General features: G+C 38.9%; 3 protein-coding genes across 3 annotated transcripts; 1 reads left to right on the forward strand and 2 right to left on the reverse strand.

The window, feature by feature from the left end:
- The first annotated feature begins 1,373 nt into the window (after positions 1-1,373).
- On the forward strand, positions 1,374-6,802 carry gng3 (guanine nucleotide binding protein (G protein), gamma 3). Its single transcript, XM_028595830.1, is given in 5 exon segments — positions 1,374-1,489; positions 1,618-2,355; positions 3,246-3,345; positions 5,023-5,079; positions 5,081-6,802. Coding segments are annotated over 3 exon segments (228 nt in total). The 5' UTR covers positions 1,374-1,489; positions 1,618-2,355; position 3,246; the 3' UTR covers positions 5,153-6,802.
- A 1,362-nt stretch (positions 6,803-8,164) lies between these two features.
- On the reverse strand, positions 8,165-11,268 carry banf1 (barrier to autointegration nuclear assembly factor 1). The gene is made up of 3 exons (XM_028595829.1): positions 11,143-11,268; positions 9,716-9,881; positions 8,165-8,999 (listed from the first exon to the last, which is right to left on the reverse strand). Exons 2-3 carry the CDS (start codon positions 9,839-9,841, stop codon positions 8,853-8,855), a joined length of 273 nt encoding a protein of 90 aa, XP_028451630.1. The 5' UTR covers positions 9,842-9,881; positions 11,143-11,268; the 3' UTR covers positions 8,165-8,852.
- Positions 11,269-12,765: 1,497 nt separating this feature from the next.
- Positions 12,766-16,713, reverse strand: prdx5 (peroxiredoxin 5). The gene is made up of 6 exons (XM_028595827.1): positions 16,283-16,713; positions 14,694-14,828; positions 14,472-14,603; positions 13,715-13,753; positions 13,569-13,633; positions 12,766-13,101 (listed from the first exon to the last, which is right to left on the reverse strand). The coding sequence occupies exons 1-6, from the start codon at positions 16,376-16,378 to the stop codon at positions 12,996-12,998; spliced, it is 573 nt and encodes a 190-aa protein (XP_028451628.1). The 5' UTR covers positions 16,379-16,713; the 3' UTR covers positions 12,766-12,995.
- Positions 16,714-18,532: the final 1,819 nt, after the last annotated feature.

An 18,532-nucleotide genomic window follows, 5' to 3' on the forward strand; every position in this document is an offset into this window, starting at 1 on the left:
CATTTATTGCTGTCTACTGTTTCTGTAAACCAAGTTATTATTGAAATTAAGATAATTTGATTTGAATGTTTACCTCAGAAGAAGCCGGGGGTTCACATATCTCCTGACTGGTTTTTCAGGAGCAGGCTTGTTGTTACAAAGTGTTGTCGGTTTTTACAAAGTGAAGGATGCAGTCAAACCTGCCAGCATCATCCAGCAGATGGAGTCCTTAAACTGCAGCCTCAGTTTATAAATCCAAATATACTGCTGTTCACTCTGCTATCGTGAAGTTCCTCTGCAGTCCCTGGCAGAGTAATAATAAAGATTAAAATCAGTCAATGCAACACAATAAAAAGCTGAGAAAACGTTGAGATAAGGACAACAGTGTGTGAGCAGCTCTTTGCTCTCTGATGTTTACACCAAGCTGCAAAAGCTTCACCGTCTTACATTACAATTTACTAGAAGATGATCTTTTCATTTGCCCTTCTAACATTCATAAAAACATTACATGTTTTTTCATCTTTTAGTGAAATGTTAACTACCATCTTTAATAAACAATATTACTGGATTATAAGAACTGGCATGCTGTGTTGAGATCAGTTAAATCCATCTACAAGAAAATAGGGGTGCAAATCACCAGAGGCCTCATGATACGATATTATTGCGATTTTAAACATATTGCAATATTCTTGCAATTTATTACCTTTTTTTTTCAACTTCAAATTTTTCCAAATTTCAAATGATGTCCCCAAAAGGAAACTTTGTCAACATGTTTTATCATTTCTTTGTTTGTTCCTCTCACTTCAATTTCATTGCTGCAGAATGGGATTGACAAGTAGACAAACTGACCAATACATATTAAAAGATTGCTACTTGGAATATGTGTATCGATACAGTATTGCCACGGAAAATATTTCGATACTACTACTATAAAAGGACTATATAGGCTAGTTTACGTTGGTTTGGTGGACTCACCAAACACCTCTTGGTAATTTTAGTAAGCTCTTGTTATTTGACTATACAATTATGTTGAAATTCCCCAAAAGATAAAAACAAAACACAACAAGAAATGTTACTTAGTGTATACAATTTTCTCAATAAACCTCACCACCAAACACAAAGCTACAAATGTACATTCAAACATTGTCTTTCATTATATGTAGTATTGTACATAGGCTAGGTTTAGATTATTTGTATACAGGCTATGGTTTTGCCCCAGTAAGCCGGTTAGGCATTTACGACGGCAAGAACGAAGGACAAATAAGCAAGAACGCGAAACTGCCTCATCGCTACCAGAGATATTACAACCAAAAGAGACGTCACCGCCGAAAAAGACAAGTGAGGGACACAATCATAGCGCCATTAAGGCTGAGCAAACGCTAGCCTAGCAAAGATGGCGTCGGGCCGTTTTTGAGACTTCAGTTGCGTGTTGCCACCACCAGCCCGACCGTCTGCACGAGTATCCTCGGAATCTCCACGATGTAGAAGATTTATCACGTTTTAATGGGAGGTACTTTTGTCAAATAACCTTTATTCTATATCTACACAACCACAAAGGATTGTTATTAATTCAGACAGCGTTACGACCTAGAAAGAGCTGTTGTGGGCGTAGTGTTAATTAATCTCTTCTCTCCACAGAGTCTTTGGTCTAAAAGCATCGTAAGAGCCTGGCTACTGACAAAAATACATACACTCTGCTTTCCCGTCCGTCCAAAACATTTATTTTTTTCTTTTCATTATTCTAGTATGCGAGAATTCAGACATTACTTTCATCTGTAGCACATACACAGTCTTTGAAAAACCAGCAGAACATTTTTACAATTTCAACTGTGATGTAAACCACTGAACCAGACTGGAGCAGTCCCCATAGCAACAGAGGAGAGGGTGGGCATCACAAAAGGCAGAGAGAGAGACGTAATGATGCAGGCCTCTTCAGTTCACATCCCAAGCTCTATGTGATCTTTTAGTACTAAAAACCAAAACCAAACCACATAGACATCCTGTTCCATCTCAGAGATTGAAACCTGAGAGATGTCAGTTGGCCCTAATTTTTCCAGCACAAAAATGGTACGATCCACCCTCATTAGAAAATCTTCACCAAAGGCTTCCCCCTCCCTCCATCTGGCAGGTACCACTTACTGCCGAGGGGGTGATCCTATCCATCCACCACAAATCTAGTGCTCATTGTGGCAGAATTGCAGTGCACTGGGCTTTACAGAGCAGGGTACCATCCAGGCTGTTGTCTGTGAGGGGTGGGGTCCGGCTACACTGAAACCACCAAACGTAAGCTTACAGAGGGTCACAGAGAGGCAGAAAAAGAGAGAAAATAAGAGAGAAGAGGGGGGAAGACTGCACCTGAAGAGGACTATAATACGGGTAAGGAGAAAAGGGGGTGGATGGTGATAGAAGGAAAAAGACAATGTAGAAAGGTCCAGAACGGTTCAACTAGATTTGCTCTTTTGCTTCTCTGCTTTTTACCCCTGTTGACAATCCATCTTACTTGATTCCTTTTCCATCTGTGACACATTTTCTTCAGTCATATGCACATTTAGTCATCATTTCATACATGTCTGTATTGCTACAGTGCCTATTTCATTCTACGTTTGATTTTTCTATGGTTACTATATTCTTGCTTGTAATGGGAGAATCTATGGGCCATGGTGAATAAATCTGACCATTTGGCCCAGTTTGTTTCTTATGCATTTGATAAAATATATATGCTTTTGTTCCCATGTACTTTGACATAATGTAGCAGCTGTGGCAATTCTACGACACAATGTTGACTGATATTTATACTTCATTGTTGGAGACTGACCGGTTACATGCTTGCTTTGCAGCCAAAGCTGCCAAAATATATGAAAAAGATATAAATACTATAATTGTTGAGCATAGCTTTCATCATATATGACATCATAGTGCTGTATAATGTTTTGTCTTAAAACTCTTAGTTCACACATATTATTCATTTAAACACCCTAGAGTCATGTATTAAAACTCTAACAACAAATAATAACCCTAGGCGTGTGAAAAGGAAATATACATTTAAACGTATTGCAACCTTTGAACATTATTTATACATTTTTATTTTTTTGTAGAATACATTTAGTCAAAGAGAATAATTGTATTTCTAGGATTAATGGATGAATCATTTCTGAAGAAGCAGGGCTATATGGAAACTTCAATTAGAAAAAAAGCAAAGATTTACAGAATGTATTCCCATCCAATTCAAAACCATGAAGCCTAAATGTTGCTGTGTTTGTGGCCAGGATGAAAGGAGACACCCCAGTGAACAGTACAATGAGTGTCGGTCAAGCCAGGAAGCTGGTGGAGCAACTGAAGATAGAGGCTAGTTTCTGCAGGATAAAGGTAAGACAAGCCAGACACTGATATGAATCATAATAGTGTCATGTGCTAAAACACGATTCAAAGGGGGAAATAGAAGCAGTTGATGAGTAAAACAATACAGTGGATTAAATAACATTGCCTATCTTAATTTGAATTTCTGAAAAAGCTAAAGTCCAGACACTGTACTGCCCAACACTGGAATCTGTTTCTATGTTGCAGTAAGTACATGTCCACACAAATCATAATAATACTACCACACTGGTTTCCAATGATTGATACAGCTGCACAAGCCAAACCTGCCCTCAGATTAAAAAAAAGTAAAGGTTCAATTTTGCAGTTGATCCTCCTTTGTACATTTAAAGCCTCAAATCAAAGTTGAAAGGACAGCACAAATGCACTTTATGTCAATGCTTTCCATTGGACAGTTTCCAAATGCTTTCGGCTTCGGTCATGTTCCTAATGGCATCAAAAACACCTTGCAGTGGCACGTTGCCCTCTAAAAAAAGAACTATCCATTAGTGTAAAAAGAAAAAAAAGTAGGGGACAAACTTATATATAACATATAATACATATATATAATAATCATGTTTTAGAGACAGTATTCAGCTGCTATCACCTCTGACAAAGCATAAGTTTATAGGGGGAGATTGGGCTGAGGGTTTTGAGAAAACATTTTGAACCAGCAGCGTTCACAATGATTAGTTGCGTCCTTCTCTTTACTCCAAGACTTTTTAAGAACCAATACCTTTTTAGCAATTTAATGTGAACCTTTAAAATATTTAGATAGAAATCCATAAAGCAAAACTAGAGGTATTCTATGACTTTTCATTTTTATATCTTCATTTCTATTATTCTTTTTTTTTTTAAACTGAAAGAACTGTAAACCCAAAAATGTACGTACCGATTAATGTTGTCTTCATTAGCCAAATTTGAGCGGTGACTGAAAGACACTTAAAATGTAAGGCTTAAAACCCAAGACTGTAAAATGATAAGGTGAGGGGTTGTAAACGGTGTCATCATTATGAAATATTACGACGACTTCACCGTGTATATAATGACATGCATGGACCTCAGACAGAAACAAAGGATGTAATACATTTGCTCTAGCCATCTGCTGCCATGCTGGGAAAAAAAAGATATTCTAAAGAGCAGAGTTCCAAATGAAAGCTGGGAGATTATACCCATCATTACTAGAGCCGGAAGACAATACACTAATGATATTTATGAGGGTCATACAGATAGTACTCTAGAACACATCTTATTATAACATTGATTTAGCTTAGTTCATAGATTTAGCTTAGCTCATAGTGCATCTGCAAGCTAAAACTATGAACTAAGCTAAATCTGTATGATCCTGAATACACTGGTATGTTTATATTCTGCAGTTAAATAAACAGTTTTACCTGCAGCACATCCGATCCCACAACGAAAAAGTGGACCAAAAAAAAAGTACATAGTACAAGTTAGTACATATTGTACTGTACAACCAAAGATATTCTAGACATACTTCAGAATATGAAGACAACCAAAGATGAGGGTTTCTAATGTGTAAGAACATCGCAAAAGTGTAATCAGAGACTGATAGATTAATGAAATCAAAGGACCAACTTTGACTTTATTTCTGTAATGAACTAATGTTTGAAAACCAATGTAACCTTGTTTATTAGTCGCCCTTATTCTGATCATCTTCATCTCCAGGTGTCAAAGGCAGCAGCCGACCTGATGGCGTACTGCGACACACACTCCTGCGACGACCCCCCTGATCACCCCCGTGCCCACCTCAGAGAACCCTTTCAGGGAGAAGAAATTCTTCTGCGCTCTGCTTTGAGCTCAATCAGGGATTGTTGTGATTAACAGTACAACTGTACAGTATGTACATGTATGTACAGTGTGTACATGTACTTCTGATCTAAATAAGACATCAATGTACTATAGTAACCTTGCATAAAAGCTGCCGATGTACAGTACACAATCATCTACAATAATATCTAAATTCTTTAACCGCTAACGTCAGTCTCAGTGTTAGAGGGGATGAACAAACATAGCTTGAAAACAAAACCCAAACCTTCTATCAATAAAGAATCAGAATCATCATCATCCAAAGAAAAGAATGGACGTCTTGAGAAATTTAAGAAGCGGCTATCATCTAGTTGAAAACCCGTTTCATGCTCATACATATTACAGGTAACTGCCAAAAAAGGGAACAGTCTGTACATCAAGTGTCTTAACAAGCAACCGTCAACAGGACAGACTCATATTAAGGATTCTGCAGCATTTGACACTTAACTGGGAGGCTAAATTCCCACATTAGGTCTTTGGATTATGGTGGTGCTACATGTCTCAGATGCTACTCTTGATAGGTCAGGGATGTCGGTTTTCCCCATAGAAATTGTCCATACGTTTGAGACCTGATAACTGAGGAAGAAGACAAGCCTATGTTAGGTAATTAAGTATGACATCTCCCATGTGGCGATTACGCGTAGATGCAGGTAAAAAACCTTCAGATTACACATGCTTTACTTACAGGTCGAGGTCTTCATTCAGTGTTCTTTCTCCATTAACGTTTAGATTGGCTTTTAGAGCTACATCCCATCTATCGTCGATATATTTTGTATTCCTCATTCACTTTCCTCGGTTTTGGCAGTTACTTGTATCTAGCAAGGACAGCAGCTGTTTATGAGTGGATTATCACCATGTAATCAATTCATTTCAAGGCTGTATTAACGATTTTTGCTCATTTCTATACTGTTGCTGTGATGTGGATGTGCAAGTGTGTGTGTATGCATTAGGTGCTACTGTGAAACTAAAACAATTCTGAGCATCTGATCACTGTCAAATCCAGATTTTATAGCTCAATAGCACACAGACCAAAAAAAAGAAAAAAGAAAAAAAAGACCACATTCCAGGGGTTATGGACTTTTAATTATATAATCTAAGCCATTAAAAGAAAAAGAATCTACTATGTTATTATGAATCTGCCACCTGACCAATTTTATATTTGAGGTAAAAATAAATAAATAAATACAGCAGTTATAATGTACTTTTAAAGAGCGATGTACACCATCATTTTAACCAATCAGGTAGGAGAGGTTCTCCAGACGAGGGGCCCTCCGGCTTAACGTCTCTACTCATTTGTGAATCGAGGACTGATGTGAACGACTTGGGAATTGCTATTTTAATCAATAAGGTGTCACTTTCTCTGTGATTATTTCTTCATCTACAGCCCAGGCAATGGTTTACTTCTGTTAAATCACATCCACACAAAAAGAAAACTGCTTTCATTCAGAGCTCCCTCTGACACGGTCCCACGTCACGGGCGCCACAGCATCTTCGATACGACTTTTGGGGAACCCCTGCTCTGGACAATTTCCAAAAATGAGCCAATGTATTTTCAGTGTCTTGCAAAATATCAAAATTTGGAGCTTTGGCGAAAGAGTAACCATGGAGTATCAAATATTGAAATAAAACATCCTGTTATCAAACATTTTCTCTCATTTGTGATTTTATTTTGATAAAAATCAAATCTTTAATAAACATGTAAAAACAAATGTGTCCAAATCTGATACTATTTGTTATTTTTTTTTTTTTTTATTTAATAGGAGCAATATCAAAACTGAAGTTTTCACAGTCAAATGCAAACACATCAGGCAGTGTTTAAAAAAAAAAGCTGCTACACATCGGTTACATCCTCAAGTGGCAGGTGGTGTGTGGAAGATTAAATGACACAGCCTGGACATGCGTTACTGCAGGTTTTATAGTTCATCGGAGTGAATAAAATGCTTTAACTAGCATGCATTAAGGCATCAAGATCATTTCAAGCTCAGTTATGAAGACCTGACCTAAATCAGTTTTGGATGGATGGATTTATCTATTTGTGAAGGTAAAGAAAAGGGATGGGGTTTTACCTCACTCTTTTTAAACTAAGTAAATTTCTACTGAAGCTTTAAATACATTCTATTATACGAGTACAGCATATCAACTACTTTAGCTACTTTATACATCCTGGTAGCCACTTAAGCACGCCAACACGTTGCATCAATATGAATGTGTTATACTTGTCGCAACTCCTTTCTCTTTACACCCAGCACTTCCGGCAGGCACTAAATGTATTGTAGGTGCACGATTCAGAAAATGTCACAATTTGATATCAATTTTCAGGCTCAAGCTTCGATTCAAAAACGATTCTAGATTAAAAAAAATGATTCACAGTATGTAAATGTAGTTACTTTTCCCATGTAAAAAAAATATGAATTGATTTTTGGAATTCTATAAAATCGATTTTGATATCGGTAGAGCTTGAATCGCGATTCGAATGTGAATCAACCCCCTAATTGTTTGTAATGTATGTTTACTGCTAGCATATCTGGCAGACACATACCTGTACTTGTAAGTAAATTATTGAATGTCAAGGCTGCAGCAATCAGCAATAGACTGAAACGTTTTTGAAAGTGTTTGAGGATGTTGCATTGGCGTCTTTATTCATATACTTTTCCATCTTCGGGTTCAAACAACCTTTGAGCAGACCATATGTGGGGGTCTGGCCACGTTGTTTCTTTATTTGAGATCAAAAGTAAAAAGTGTTTGTAATAAAAAAAAAAAAAAATATTCTGCTAAAACAGTGTTACATTAGTTTTGAGGATTAGTTTTTGTGTGTCACATAAATCAGTCACACCCACTGTAAGACAGTTCAAACAGACAATGCACCTCTTTTAAACATTGTTGTTGGACCAAAAGTACATAATACTAAACTTTGATATGATGTGCCATTTAAAAAAAAAAAAAAAAAAAAAAAAAAAAAAAAAAAACTTACATCAACTTTCCAATGGCTTTAAAACCAGGCAAACGGGATAAAAGCCCAAGAGTGGCAGGTGAGTACAAATATTAGTCTGGATTGTACTGGTAAATCATCAGGTTACACAGAAAGAAAAATGGGTGCTGAAGTGAAACATCAAAATGTGTCTGAAGGTATAAGGTTTAAACATAGAACAAGCTAGCCATGTTTAGCTAAAAAAACATTCCCAGTGCATGACCAACAATGGAAAATGGACATTTAAAATTCAACCTTTAGCAGAAGGTACATGCAATATTCCAATGACGTCGGACAAAATTAATATTATGAACATGTGCCGCTTTTTCCCAAAACTGGAAACTAACAGTGTTAGCCTGAGGCACCTCTATAGTTGGTTCTCACAGCATAACATTAATAAAGGCTGCATTACATTTAGGTGTCCCTGTGTCACAGCCCTGATACTTGCATGCTGGCTCAGTGACATGACGTGACTTAATGGTAGACCGAAATTGACTTTTACTACTCTACTTTAAAATGTCCACCATAAAAGGGCTACCTGTGTGTGTAATGTGTGAATTCAGTTTGGGGGGTTAAGTATAATTTAAAAATAAATTGACTTCAATACTCTCCCTATAGTGGACCATGTCAGTTCATATATATGGTGTAGCTGAATTGAATCAAGATCACAGACGTAATGTACAGTTTGGACTTTAGAAGTATAAAACAACGACTGAATGCTTTATAAGAAGGCGTCACACCATTCTTTAAGACAGCCATAGCAGTCACCTTGTTGTTTGACATTTGCCCCGCAAGTGTCCTTCAGCCAGTCCCGGAAAAGCTCCTCGTCTTTCTTTAGCACTAGAAACTGCCCGAGGACGACATACGCCTGGGAACGGAGATATGAAAAGCAAAACAGAAAATCTAATCAAGACAGGAATGCAAAGGGTTACAGTATATCCCACATCAACGGCCCTGTTGTCAAGGAGCCAATGTTTAATCACAGCCTGAAAAACAGCTCAGATAAGTATTGCTTTCCTGCTCTGAAGTGATGCCTGCATGAATAGAATAGTGGTATGTAGAAAAGGGGTGGCTAAGTTGACACCTTAAAGTACAACAGGATTAGATATTGAGCAAGTTGTCTCACACACACACACACACACACACACACACACACACACACACACACACACATATGTGGTAGCCAACTGGATAACAAAAATGTTTAAGGGAAACTTATTTTTACCCCACATTATAGAATGTTGTGCAAGCCTTTATCATTTGCTGTGTTAGCTGTAAGATTAAGCAATTTGTAGTTGGAATGCCATCATTAATCAAGTTATGCTTGAAGTGATTTCAACCTTACTGAAAGTATGGCAACATGTTTAAGATGCTAACAACAGTTGCAGCAATCACCGTTCAGACTAAAAAGCATATTAACAGCTGCTTTTACACAACTACAATTTGTATTGTAGTCGGATTTTACAAACATTACATGAGCTGGAATATTCATGTTACTTACTGACTGCATTTTGACCCTCTATGGACCGTGCATTTTGTAAGTTTATATTGCATGAAAAGGCAAATAAATCAAATCTCCATTACCTTGTCAAAACCTTTTTCCTCCAGTCTCTTGCCATAGACCTCTCCAATGCCTGCAAGAGCCATCACAGGCTTCTCACCCATGGGCTCGGCCACAAAATCTCTATGTTTTTGGGATGTCGACGACATGGCTGCTTTTGTAGGTGGTCAAAGCTCACCAACTACAGAACTGTAACACAAAGACAATAGAAATTGAAATGCTGTAAAAAGCCGTGCAATGGAGAGAATGCAACCCCATCACTTAAGTTTTCCATTGTTTTCTTAACTCGTTTTGTTTCCCCCTTCTGATTCAACATGGGGTTAAACTTGACTGAGTCAGTTTTAAGTTTCAAGTATTCATTCACATCAAGTCAACAGCGTAGCAATTGTAGACATTGTGTATGCACCAAACCGTATTTAATATTTGGATGGAAATAAGTCTGAAGCCAGCTTCACTTTCCTACAGATGCTTCGTCTGTTAGCTTAGGATAAATACGTTTACGAGATACGATCAGTCTTAGCAATGCGCCTAAACTTAAACTTAAGAGTCGATCAAACTGGGCAATAAGTCCTGGTGCTTATAATAAGCGTTCTGAATTTGAAGTATGTAAAGGGTTTAAGATGTTTAAGCTGAAACAGGGTGTTAAGTTTCACTTCATTAACATTACTCCAACCTCAGTCAGTTTCGTTTTCATATCGACATATTTCAATCAATTGAACGTTGGGCGCAGCAAATAAATATGTAAAAAAAAAAAATCTATCTACTTTTACACTAAATTAACACCAGCAGATGTTTCATGGGTAACGTTACCAAAGCCCCGTTGTTTTGACAAAAGAACCAGACAACTGCAAACAAGCAGCCACTGCAAAATGCTTCACTAACAGGGTCATTATCTAAATAATGTTAATGTTTGCCTGGAATTCAAATAGTTCCACACCTAGATACGGCACACTGGACAAACTCCATGTGTTTACTTTACACTTATTGATATATAGCGACTGACGAGCAACAATACGGTTAGCGATTACCCCCAGTGTTGAATTGCGCGCGCAATACATTTCAGTGCACAGCTTTAGCACAACGAGCTAGCTAAACGTTCACTTGATAGATTCAGACTGTGCCGTTTATTTCCCTACGAGTCGCCACGGCTTGTTAACTGTGGGTGGTGGCTTTATTTATTGTTTAAACATTACGTGATCGTTAAATAATCATCGCCATAGTCGATGCAGTTAGCGCTGTGAAGCTAAGAATCATGTTAGTAACGTTAGCTCCGGATTTAGGCGCCTTGAAATTAACGTAAACTTAACTCTAAAGTTGCTGCAACAGTAGCTAGCTTCTTACTATAAACTGTAACTACTGCTTCCTATCGTCTAATGCTACTCTTATTTGTTAACGGCATATTTTAGCTACTGAGAGTCACATGGTAGCTAATGGCTGAGTATCAACTTACCTTTTACTGTGTCCAGAGTAGACTGAATGTTTAGGCCTCTTGGCGTAGTTCCATGGAGCGCGGCGCCACTGCTTTCTGTTTCCGAGGCACCGGTGACCACAATGCAATGCGCCCGCTTCTTGCGTCCTTACGTCACTAATACATTCCCAGATTGTTGACTTACAGGATAAACAGACCTTTGAACCACTGTATTATAAGAACTTCTTATAATACATTCATGCATTGAACAGTCACTTGCACTGTAACTTTACAACTTCTCAACAAGGCAGCAACTTATGATTTCTTATGATCATCCAGGTAGACAACTATCAATCTAGCCTTATTTCATGAATTTACCTGCAGAACAGTTTAGTTATATGCACTTAATGATACACAGTAGCTACCAACGCTAAGTAACCCACACTATCCATTCTAGGAGGCTCAATATCTAAATCAAGGTATCATTATGGATTCTGAGATACAGATACAAAAATTATAGCAATGTGCTACAAAAATTGGATTTTGCATAGGTGTGAACAATGGATTAAACTCTGTTATACAAATATCCTTTATATAGAATGTTCATACCATGTGCTTGTCTGCCCCATGTCACACCCTTTTAAGATGGCCACTTTATTTGGCCAATTTATATCCTATGAATGCTTACTTTGAATCAAATGTATTGTTTGTACTGTACATTATAACATGAAAGCATTAGGACACTGGGCATTTTGTCAACTTGCATCATTCATCATAATTAGATCACAGCCGTGGGTTATTTTATTAATACCAACTAAATGACCTAGTGCAGTCATGACAACTTAGAGTCCTTGCGCTTCCCGGGCTCCAACATCTTCCAGGACCTCATCAATGAGGCACAGAATGTACTTTTTCTGCAACAGCTAAAGAAGTTCAACCTACCAAAGACAACGATGTTGCACTTCTACACTGCCATCATCGAGTCCACCCTCCCCTCCTCCACCTGTCACGCTGCTGCCACTGCCAAGGACAAGGGCAGACAGCAGCGTATCATCACTCTGCTGAGAAGGTGATTGGCTCAAATCTGCCATCCCTCCCGGGAACACCTCCGGGACCCTGAGGCGGGCAGGAAAGATGGTGGCCGATCCCTCCCACCCTGGACACAAACTTTCTGCGGCCCTTTAGGACCAAACCTCATGTCACAAGAACAGTTTTCTTCTGACTGCAGTGGGCCTCATCAACAAGGCCCGGGACTCCCACTGACAGACTCTTAACCCCCCCCTCCCTCAGTCAATTTACACTTCAATTTACACATCCTCAACTATTACCCCTGACCATTGCACATATTATATACTGTAAACTTTTGCACATCCCCTTATCAATATTTTTGCACACCCTGCACTAAACCATACAGTCTTCCTTATTTCCCCTTCTAAAACAGTTTTATTGTACAGATTTGTTTTTATTAAATGTCTTTTAACACTTTTTTATTATAATATATCTACTTGTATTTATGTTCTTGGCTGTAGCAGTACTTTGCTTTGTTTATTTTCTTTTTAATAAATGTTTGCACCAAATACACCAATGCAAATTCCTTGCAAGTGAAAACTTATTTTGGTAATACATTTGATTCTAAAATGAACAAACAGTACAGGAAAACAGTAATTATTGCTTTCAGGGTGAATTGTATTTACTCACGAGGATTAGTGTACAGAGGACGAGGCTATTTCCATTCATGTCATATTTGTGCGCATTAATTACCTTCCAGCTCTCTTTTCGACATTAGCATCCATGTGACTTTTTCATCCGTCTTTAGGAAAAGGGGGAAGCTTGAACAGTATAATACTGGGTTTTGTTAGTGCAATTCAGTTTGGTTTAATATGCTCTAAATAAGCCTACAGCTCAGACAGAACATTGGAAGCCAGGCTGCAAGTCAGCCCAGTGCCATCAGGCTCCACGTTGATCTTCTTCACAACTCCATCTTCCACCAACATAGCGTATCTAAAACAGAGGTTGAAGTACACAATAACGTTTGACAGTATTATTCTAAAAATGCTGTTATAATGTTGATATTGACATCTGCACCATGAAGAGAGGCCAATGGCAGAGGTTCAAGAACTCTCACATGCTTACATGGGTCGGCATCTTAAAATCGATAAAAAAATAAATAAAAAAAACGAAGTTCCAGGTCTGCGGCTGTGTTTCAAATCACTCCCTTGTCCACTCATCCGTTTTTAAAACAGACACTCAAAAGTGAACTCTATAGTAAATTGAGATTTATGAAGCACACTTCTTATGTACATTTCCAAATTCAGCTACTCAAATAAAATGGTGGACAGTTATTACCATGCACCATTACAGCAATAGGGAGTGATTTCTGTCACAGCCTAAGTTTACACTGGCTTACAAATATAAAAAATAAATGCGATCAATTATTGCAAAACCGAAGTAGGCAAAATGATCATTACCTCTTGGATCGCTTGTTCCCAAGTACCTGCACAATCTGATCACTGTCAAGTAGCAGGTCAACTGCCTGAGAGGCAGAGAGAAAAAGACAGATGAGTACACGGTCACATTAAAAGAGAACTTCAATACACCAGACATTTAATTCTACCTTTGTAAACGCTCCAGTAGGATCAGCCAGCATTCGGACCTGCAGAAGAAAGTGGCAGTAAGGTCAGCATTCTTTTAATATCAAATGCACAGTGATATCTGCGGTGTCATCAACCTCTATTCTAAGGCCACTAAGAAACTGTGACGCAAAGGAACCTATGTCCTAAACTACCTCTACAAGGCACAAGGATAATGTCAGTGAGCCAAGAGTATATTAACAGTGTGATAGTGCATCTTTGCATTACCATCTCCTGTGAGCATCTTATTGTCAGAGGGACCAAAAGGTTGTGTGCAGTTAGTTACAATTTCTAAAATATCTATATTGTGCACACAGCCCAGTGCACTACAGTATTTTGTTTTCAGCTGATTGCTGGGATTGCACACTGTTCAAATCCACCGTAAATGAGAAGTCAGGATTTACTTTACTCAAACCAAAATGGCTGACAGGAATCCACAGCTCTTTAACAACTATCATTTAACCCATCATGAACTTTCTCCAGCTGGTTTGGTGTTGGGCTGTCTTCTCTGCTTCCTTCCAGGATGATGTTGTTTTCTTTGAGTTCTGCCTCCACAGACCTTCTCTTTGATTTACTTTACTCATACCAATATGGCTGACAAGAATCCACGGCTCTTTGACATCTATGTTATGCAAATATTAACATCCTCTGAACGATGGCGATATGTGGTCGGTTTTGATCTCACAATTTGATACAGGTTGACATAGAAATTGCTGATTGCACAAAAATTGTAGTCCATACCTTGCCATCTGTTCCGTGCTCCTTTCCCCAGGCAGCCATGACAAATGCGTCATTGACAGAAATGCAAGCGACCTCTTGTATACCTTTACTCTTTAAGTCGACAGCCTGCTGCACAAAACCTGGGAGGTGAGTCTGAAAGCAACAAGACAAATACAACGTCAGTGGATGCAATGATGACTGTGCACAAGAACCAGCAAACCGAGATGATAGTCAGGACTCAACCTTGGAACAACCAGGGGTGAAAGCTCCAGGTACAGCAAAGAGAACTCCCTTCTTCCCCTTGAAGAGCTGATCCATGGCCACCTTATTTCCTGGCTCCCCCTCCTGGACCTCCACTGCAGGAAGATGTTCACCAACCTGTTAGGGATTGAGAAGACAATAATACAAGAAAGAAGAAGACCCACAATCACAAATTACCATTACCACAATTAACAGTGAAGGATACCAATATTTTTGTCTGCCCCTGCAGGGAAATTGCATTTCTGTTCTTACTAGTAGGTATAATCAGTTGATTTGTTAAGTCAGAAAGTATCAGCATACTTACAGTAGGCCTATACTGTACTACTACAACATACTGTACAATGTATAGTATAGACTAGTGACAAATATTTCCTGAAGACATTGATTTATGCTTAGGGCTTCTTAAATGCTGCTAACTTTGAATGTACATTATTGAAAAGTACACTTAATCATCAATAAACATAGTTTGAGTTTGTTTTATATACAGTATTGGCATTGTTGCTGAGCTCAGCTTTGTAAAAAACATCTTGTTTGTTGTTTGTAATTTATGTTAGTTAGTTATTTTATAGTTGTATGTATAATTTATAACAAATATGCACAAAACATATGAAACATCAAATACATATATATTTTTTTGTATTCCATATTTAGTCAATTTGGGTTAAAATAAACAAGTCTCCAATTAGGCCACTCATGAATACTTAGATTGGAGCCTGGTGGTTTACCAAATGATGAAGAGTAGATCATCTGAACAGGATATAAATTGTAACTGTAATAGGCGCACACTTGGGCTGGTGGCCCATAGATATAAAACGTAGAATTGTTTTATATCTATGTGGTGGCCACTGGAGGGCGACAAATCACCACACACAGGTGCGTGTGTTTTGGAATGGCCGAATGCCATGCAGTTAATCCCACTGAGTGCTTAAAATCCTTTTTATGAAGCTCCAATACATATACATTAGCTAAACTTTAAAAATGCTCTTCAAGATATTTTAATAACTAGCTATAGTTGTAAGTAACGTTACAATATTTGCAACTGAGATGTCCAGGCACCCTCAGATAACCTAGGTTGTAAATTAACTTGTATGAATAAGTATGCTTTACACACATTTTACGGACCCTAGCTATATTAAACAAAGAAACTAAGACAGGGCAACGAAAGTTTAACTGTTATAAGGTAATATCAGTTTCCGAGTGGCTATATAAGGCACTGGACCAGCCAGATACGTAGACAGTAAGACGACAGCTAACGGTAGTGTATGTTAATAATTGACAGTTTGCATTATGCTACGTTCAATTCACCAGCAGATGTTGAGGAAGTTGCTGGTAAAGTACCGACAGGACGGTAACGGCTGTGATAAACAAATAAACAAAGTATATAATTCCAATCTAATGACTGTCATGGCGACGGGTTTCTGTGGGATAACTTTAGTTAGCATGGTGAGCTACAGAGAGAAAGGCGATATACTCGTTGAGTGTAGTTACAGTTAATTCTCAGTAAAATACAACGACACCCTCAGCCGTGTAGCACACACAGCTAATGTTAGCTAAACGCATGCAAGTCTTACCTGAATCGGCATTTTGACAACAGAGGAAGTGTGTAGCAGCCTTGCGCGCTGGATGACACGGGTGGTTTTGATGATAGTGCTTGTGATGGAAAGCATGATGGCTCGCTATTTAACCAGTTAGCGTTAAGAAAGTCCTGCGGTAGGTTTGCAGGCTGTCGTGTGTCCTGTGCTGCGTTTCTGCTCTCAGACACACCTCAAGCTGATTTCACGTTACTGTCACTCTAACTTAACACACCGTTAGTAGTGTCCCACACCATTTGACTGTTGGGACTTAACCCTGCTTCCAGATTTGGGCCTGCTAAATCTTTATTTACTGCGCCATCTGCTAGCAAGAAGCCTTATGTCTAATGTAGCTGGCTAGAATTGGTCAGACAGATTCATAAAATTGTGGACTGAAGTTAAACTGCTTAAAGGTCCTATGACATGCTGCTTTTTGGATGCTTTTATATAGGCCTTAGTCTTAGTGGTCCCCTAATACTGTATCTGATGTCAATTCAGCCTTGGTGCAGAATTACAGCCACTAGAGCCCACAATGAGCTTTCCTTAGTATGTGCCATTTCTGTGTCTGTAGCTTTAAATGAATAAATATTTATAATATGTTATTAAAGGTCCCATGGCATGAAAATTTCACTTTATGAGGTTTTTTAACATTAATATGAGTTCCCCCCCAGCCTGCCTATGGCTAGTGGCTAGAAATGGTGATAGGTGTAAACCAAGCCCTGTGTATCCTGCTCTGCCTTTGAGAAAATGAAAACTCAGATGGGCCGATCTGGAATCTTCTCCTTATGAGGTCATAAGGAGCAAGGTTACCTCCCCTTTCTTTGCTTTGCCCACCCAGAGAATTTGGCCCACCCATGAGAGAGAGAGACATCATGGCTTTCAAGTGGCAGTTGGTCAAGGCCACACCCCCACCCTCCACCTTGCTCCCCCCCTCTTTCCTCCTCAATAGCATAAAGCTACAGACACAGAAATGGCACATCCTAAGGAAAGCTCATTGTGGGACTGGCTCTAGTGGCTGTAATTCTGCACCAAGGCTGAATTTCGGGAAAGACTTCAGATACAGTATTAGGGGACCACTAAGGCCTATATAAAAGCATCCAAAAAGCAGCAAGGATAGGACCTTTAAATGCTATTGAGGAGGAGACAGGGGGGGCTGGGTGGGGGTGTGACCTTGACCAACTGCCACTTTGCTTGTTTGCAAACCATGATGTCTCTCTCTCTCTCTCATGGGTGGGCCAAATTCTCTGGGCGGGCAAAGCAGAGAAAGGGGAGGTAACCTTTCCCCTTATGACCTCATAAGGAGCAGATTCCAGATCAGCCCATCTGAGCTTTAATTTTCTCAAAGGCAGAGCAGGATGCAATATTTATTTCCCCAAAATGGCCACGCCAAGACCCGCCCTTCAATAGCTATTGGCTAGGCGTCCATGCTTACTCAAGGTAACGTAACCTGATTCGTTCAGGTCCTATCCCCTGACCAATCGGCTATTCTTACCTTAACCACTCAAGGTCAAATGCCTAACCCCAACCAATCGACCACTATGGCGACGCCAAGTGGGTCTTAGCGTCACCATAGTGGGATTCTTAATTTTGCAAGCAGGATACCCAGGGCTCAGTTTACACCTATCGCCATTTCTAGTCAGTGGGGGACCATAGGCAGGCTGGGGGTAACTCATATTAATGTTAAATATATATGAGTGCCTTGGGACCTTTATGGGACGTTATATAAAATCAACGGGTGACAGTTCTTCTATTTGTCTATCTATCTCTTTATTAAATATAAAGCAAGGGAAACCTACATTGAGGTAGAGGAAGTTATTGTATTTGCTGCAGTAAAGGTAGGCCTAGGTCTAGTTTCAATACCTTTGCTCAAGCACACGTTTTGGCAATCCTACACAGACTTGACAGTCTAATGTCGCAAAGGTTAAATCGTCCAATGATGTTTCACAAAAGTGACACCTGCAGTCAAAGGTGCAAAAATGAATACAGCAACACATGGTGGCTACTTGTTTATAATAACAGTATGGTCAGGTACGCAATCAACTACTATACCACCCATGGATTGTTTTATTCTTGAGTATTAATTTCTCATGCTAAGGGACTGCATGTGCAGTGTGTCCAGCATTTAAGTTTTGCACAAGTGTTGATGGACTGTCCCTCATCATCAAGAGTGTGTCCAAATGTGATATGTGCACTGCATGGTCAAAAGTCATTTAATCATGAAGTTAACAAGTTTCAACAATAGTCTTCATA

This window comes from Perca flavescens, chromosome 13 (genome assembly GCF_004354835.1).
Source record: "Perca flavescens isolate YP-PL-M2 chromosome 13, PFLA_1.0, whole genome shotgun sequence".
Taxonomy (NCBI): Eukaryota; Metazoa; Chordata; class Actinopteri; order Perciformes; family Percidae; genus Perca; species Perca flavescens.

Coding starts and splice junctions, on each gene's coding strand:
- banf1 (XM_028595829.1), bottom strand. CDS start 9,841: ATGTCGTCGACATCCCAAAAACATAGAGATTTTGTGGCCGAGCCCATG. Junction 9,000..9,715: donor AGGAAAAAGGTTTTGACAAG/GTAATGGAGATT, acceptor CTCCGTTCCCAG/GCGTATGTCGTCCTCGGGCA.
- prdx5 (XM_028595827.1), bottom strand. CDS start 16,378: ATGCTTTCCATCACAAGCACTATCATCAAAACCACCCGTGTCATCCAG. Junction 14,829..16,282: donor TTGTCAAAATGCCGATTCAG/GTAAGACTTGCA, acceptor AATCCCTAACAG/GTTGGTGAACATCTTCCTGC. Junction 14,604..14,693: donor TCACCCCTGGTTGTTCCAAG/GTTGAGTCCTGA, acceptor TGTTGCTTTCAG/ACTCACCTCCCAGGTTTTGT.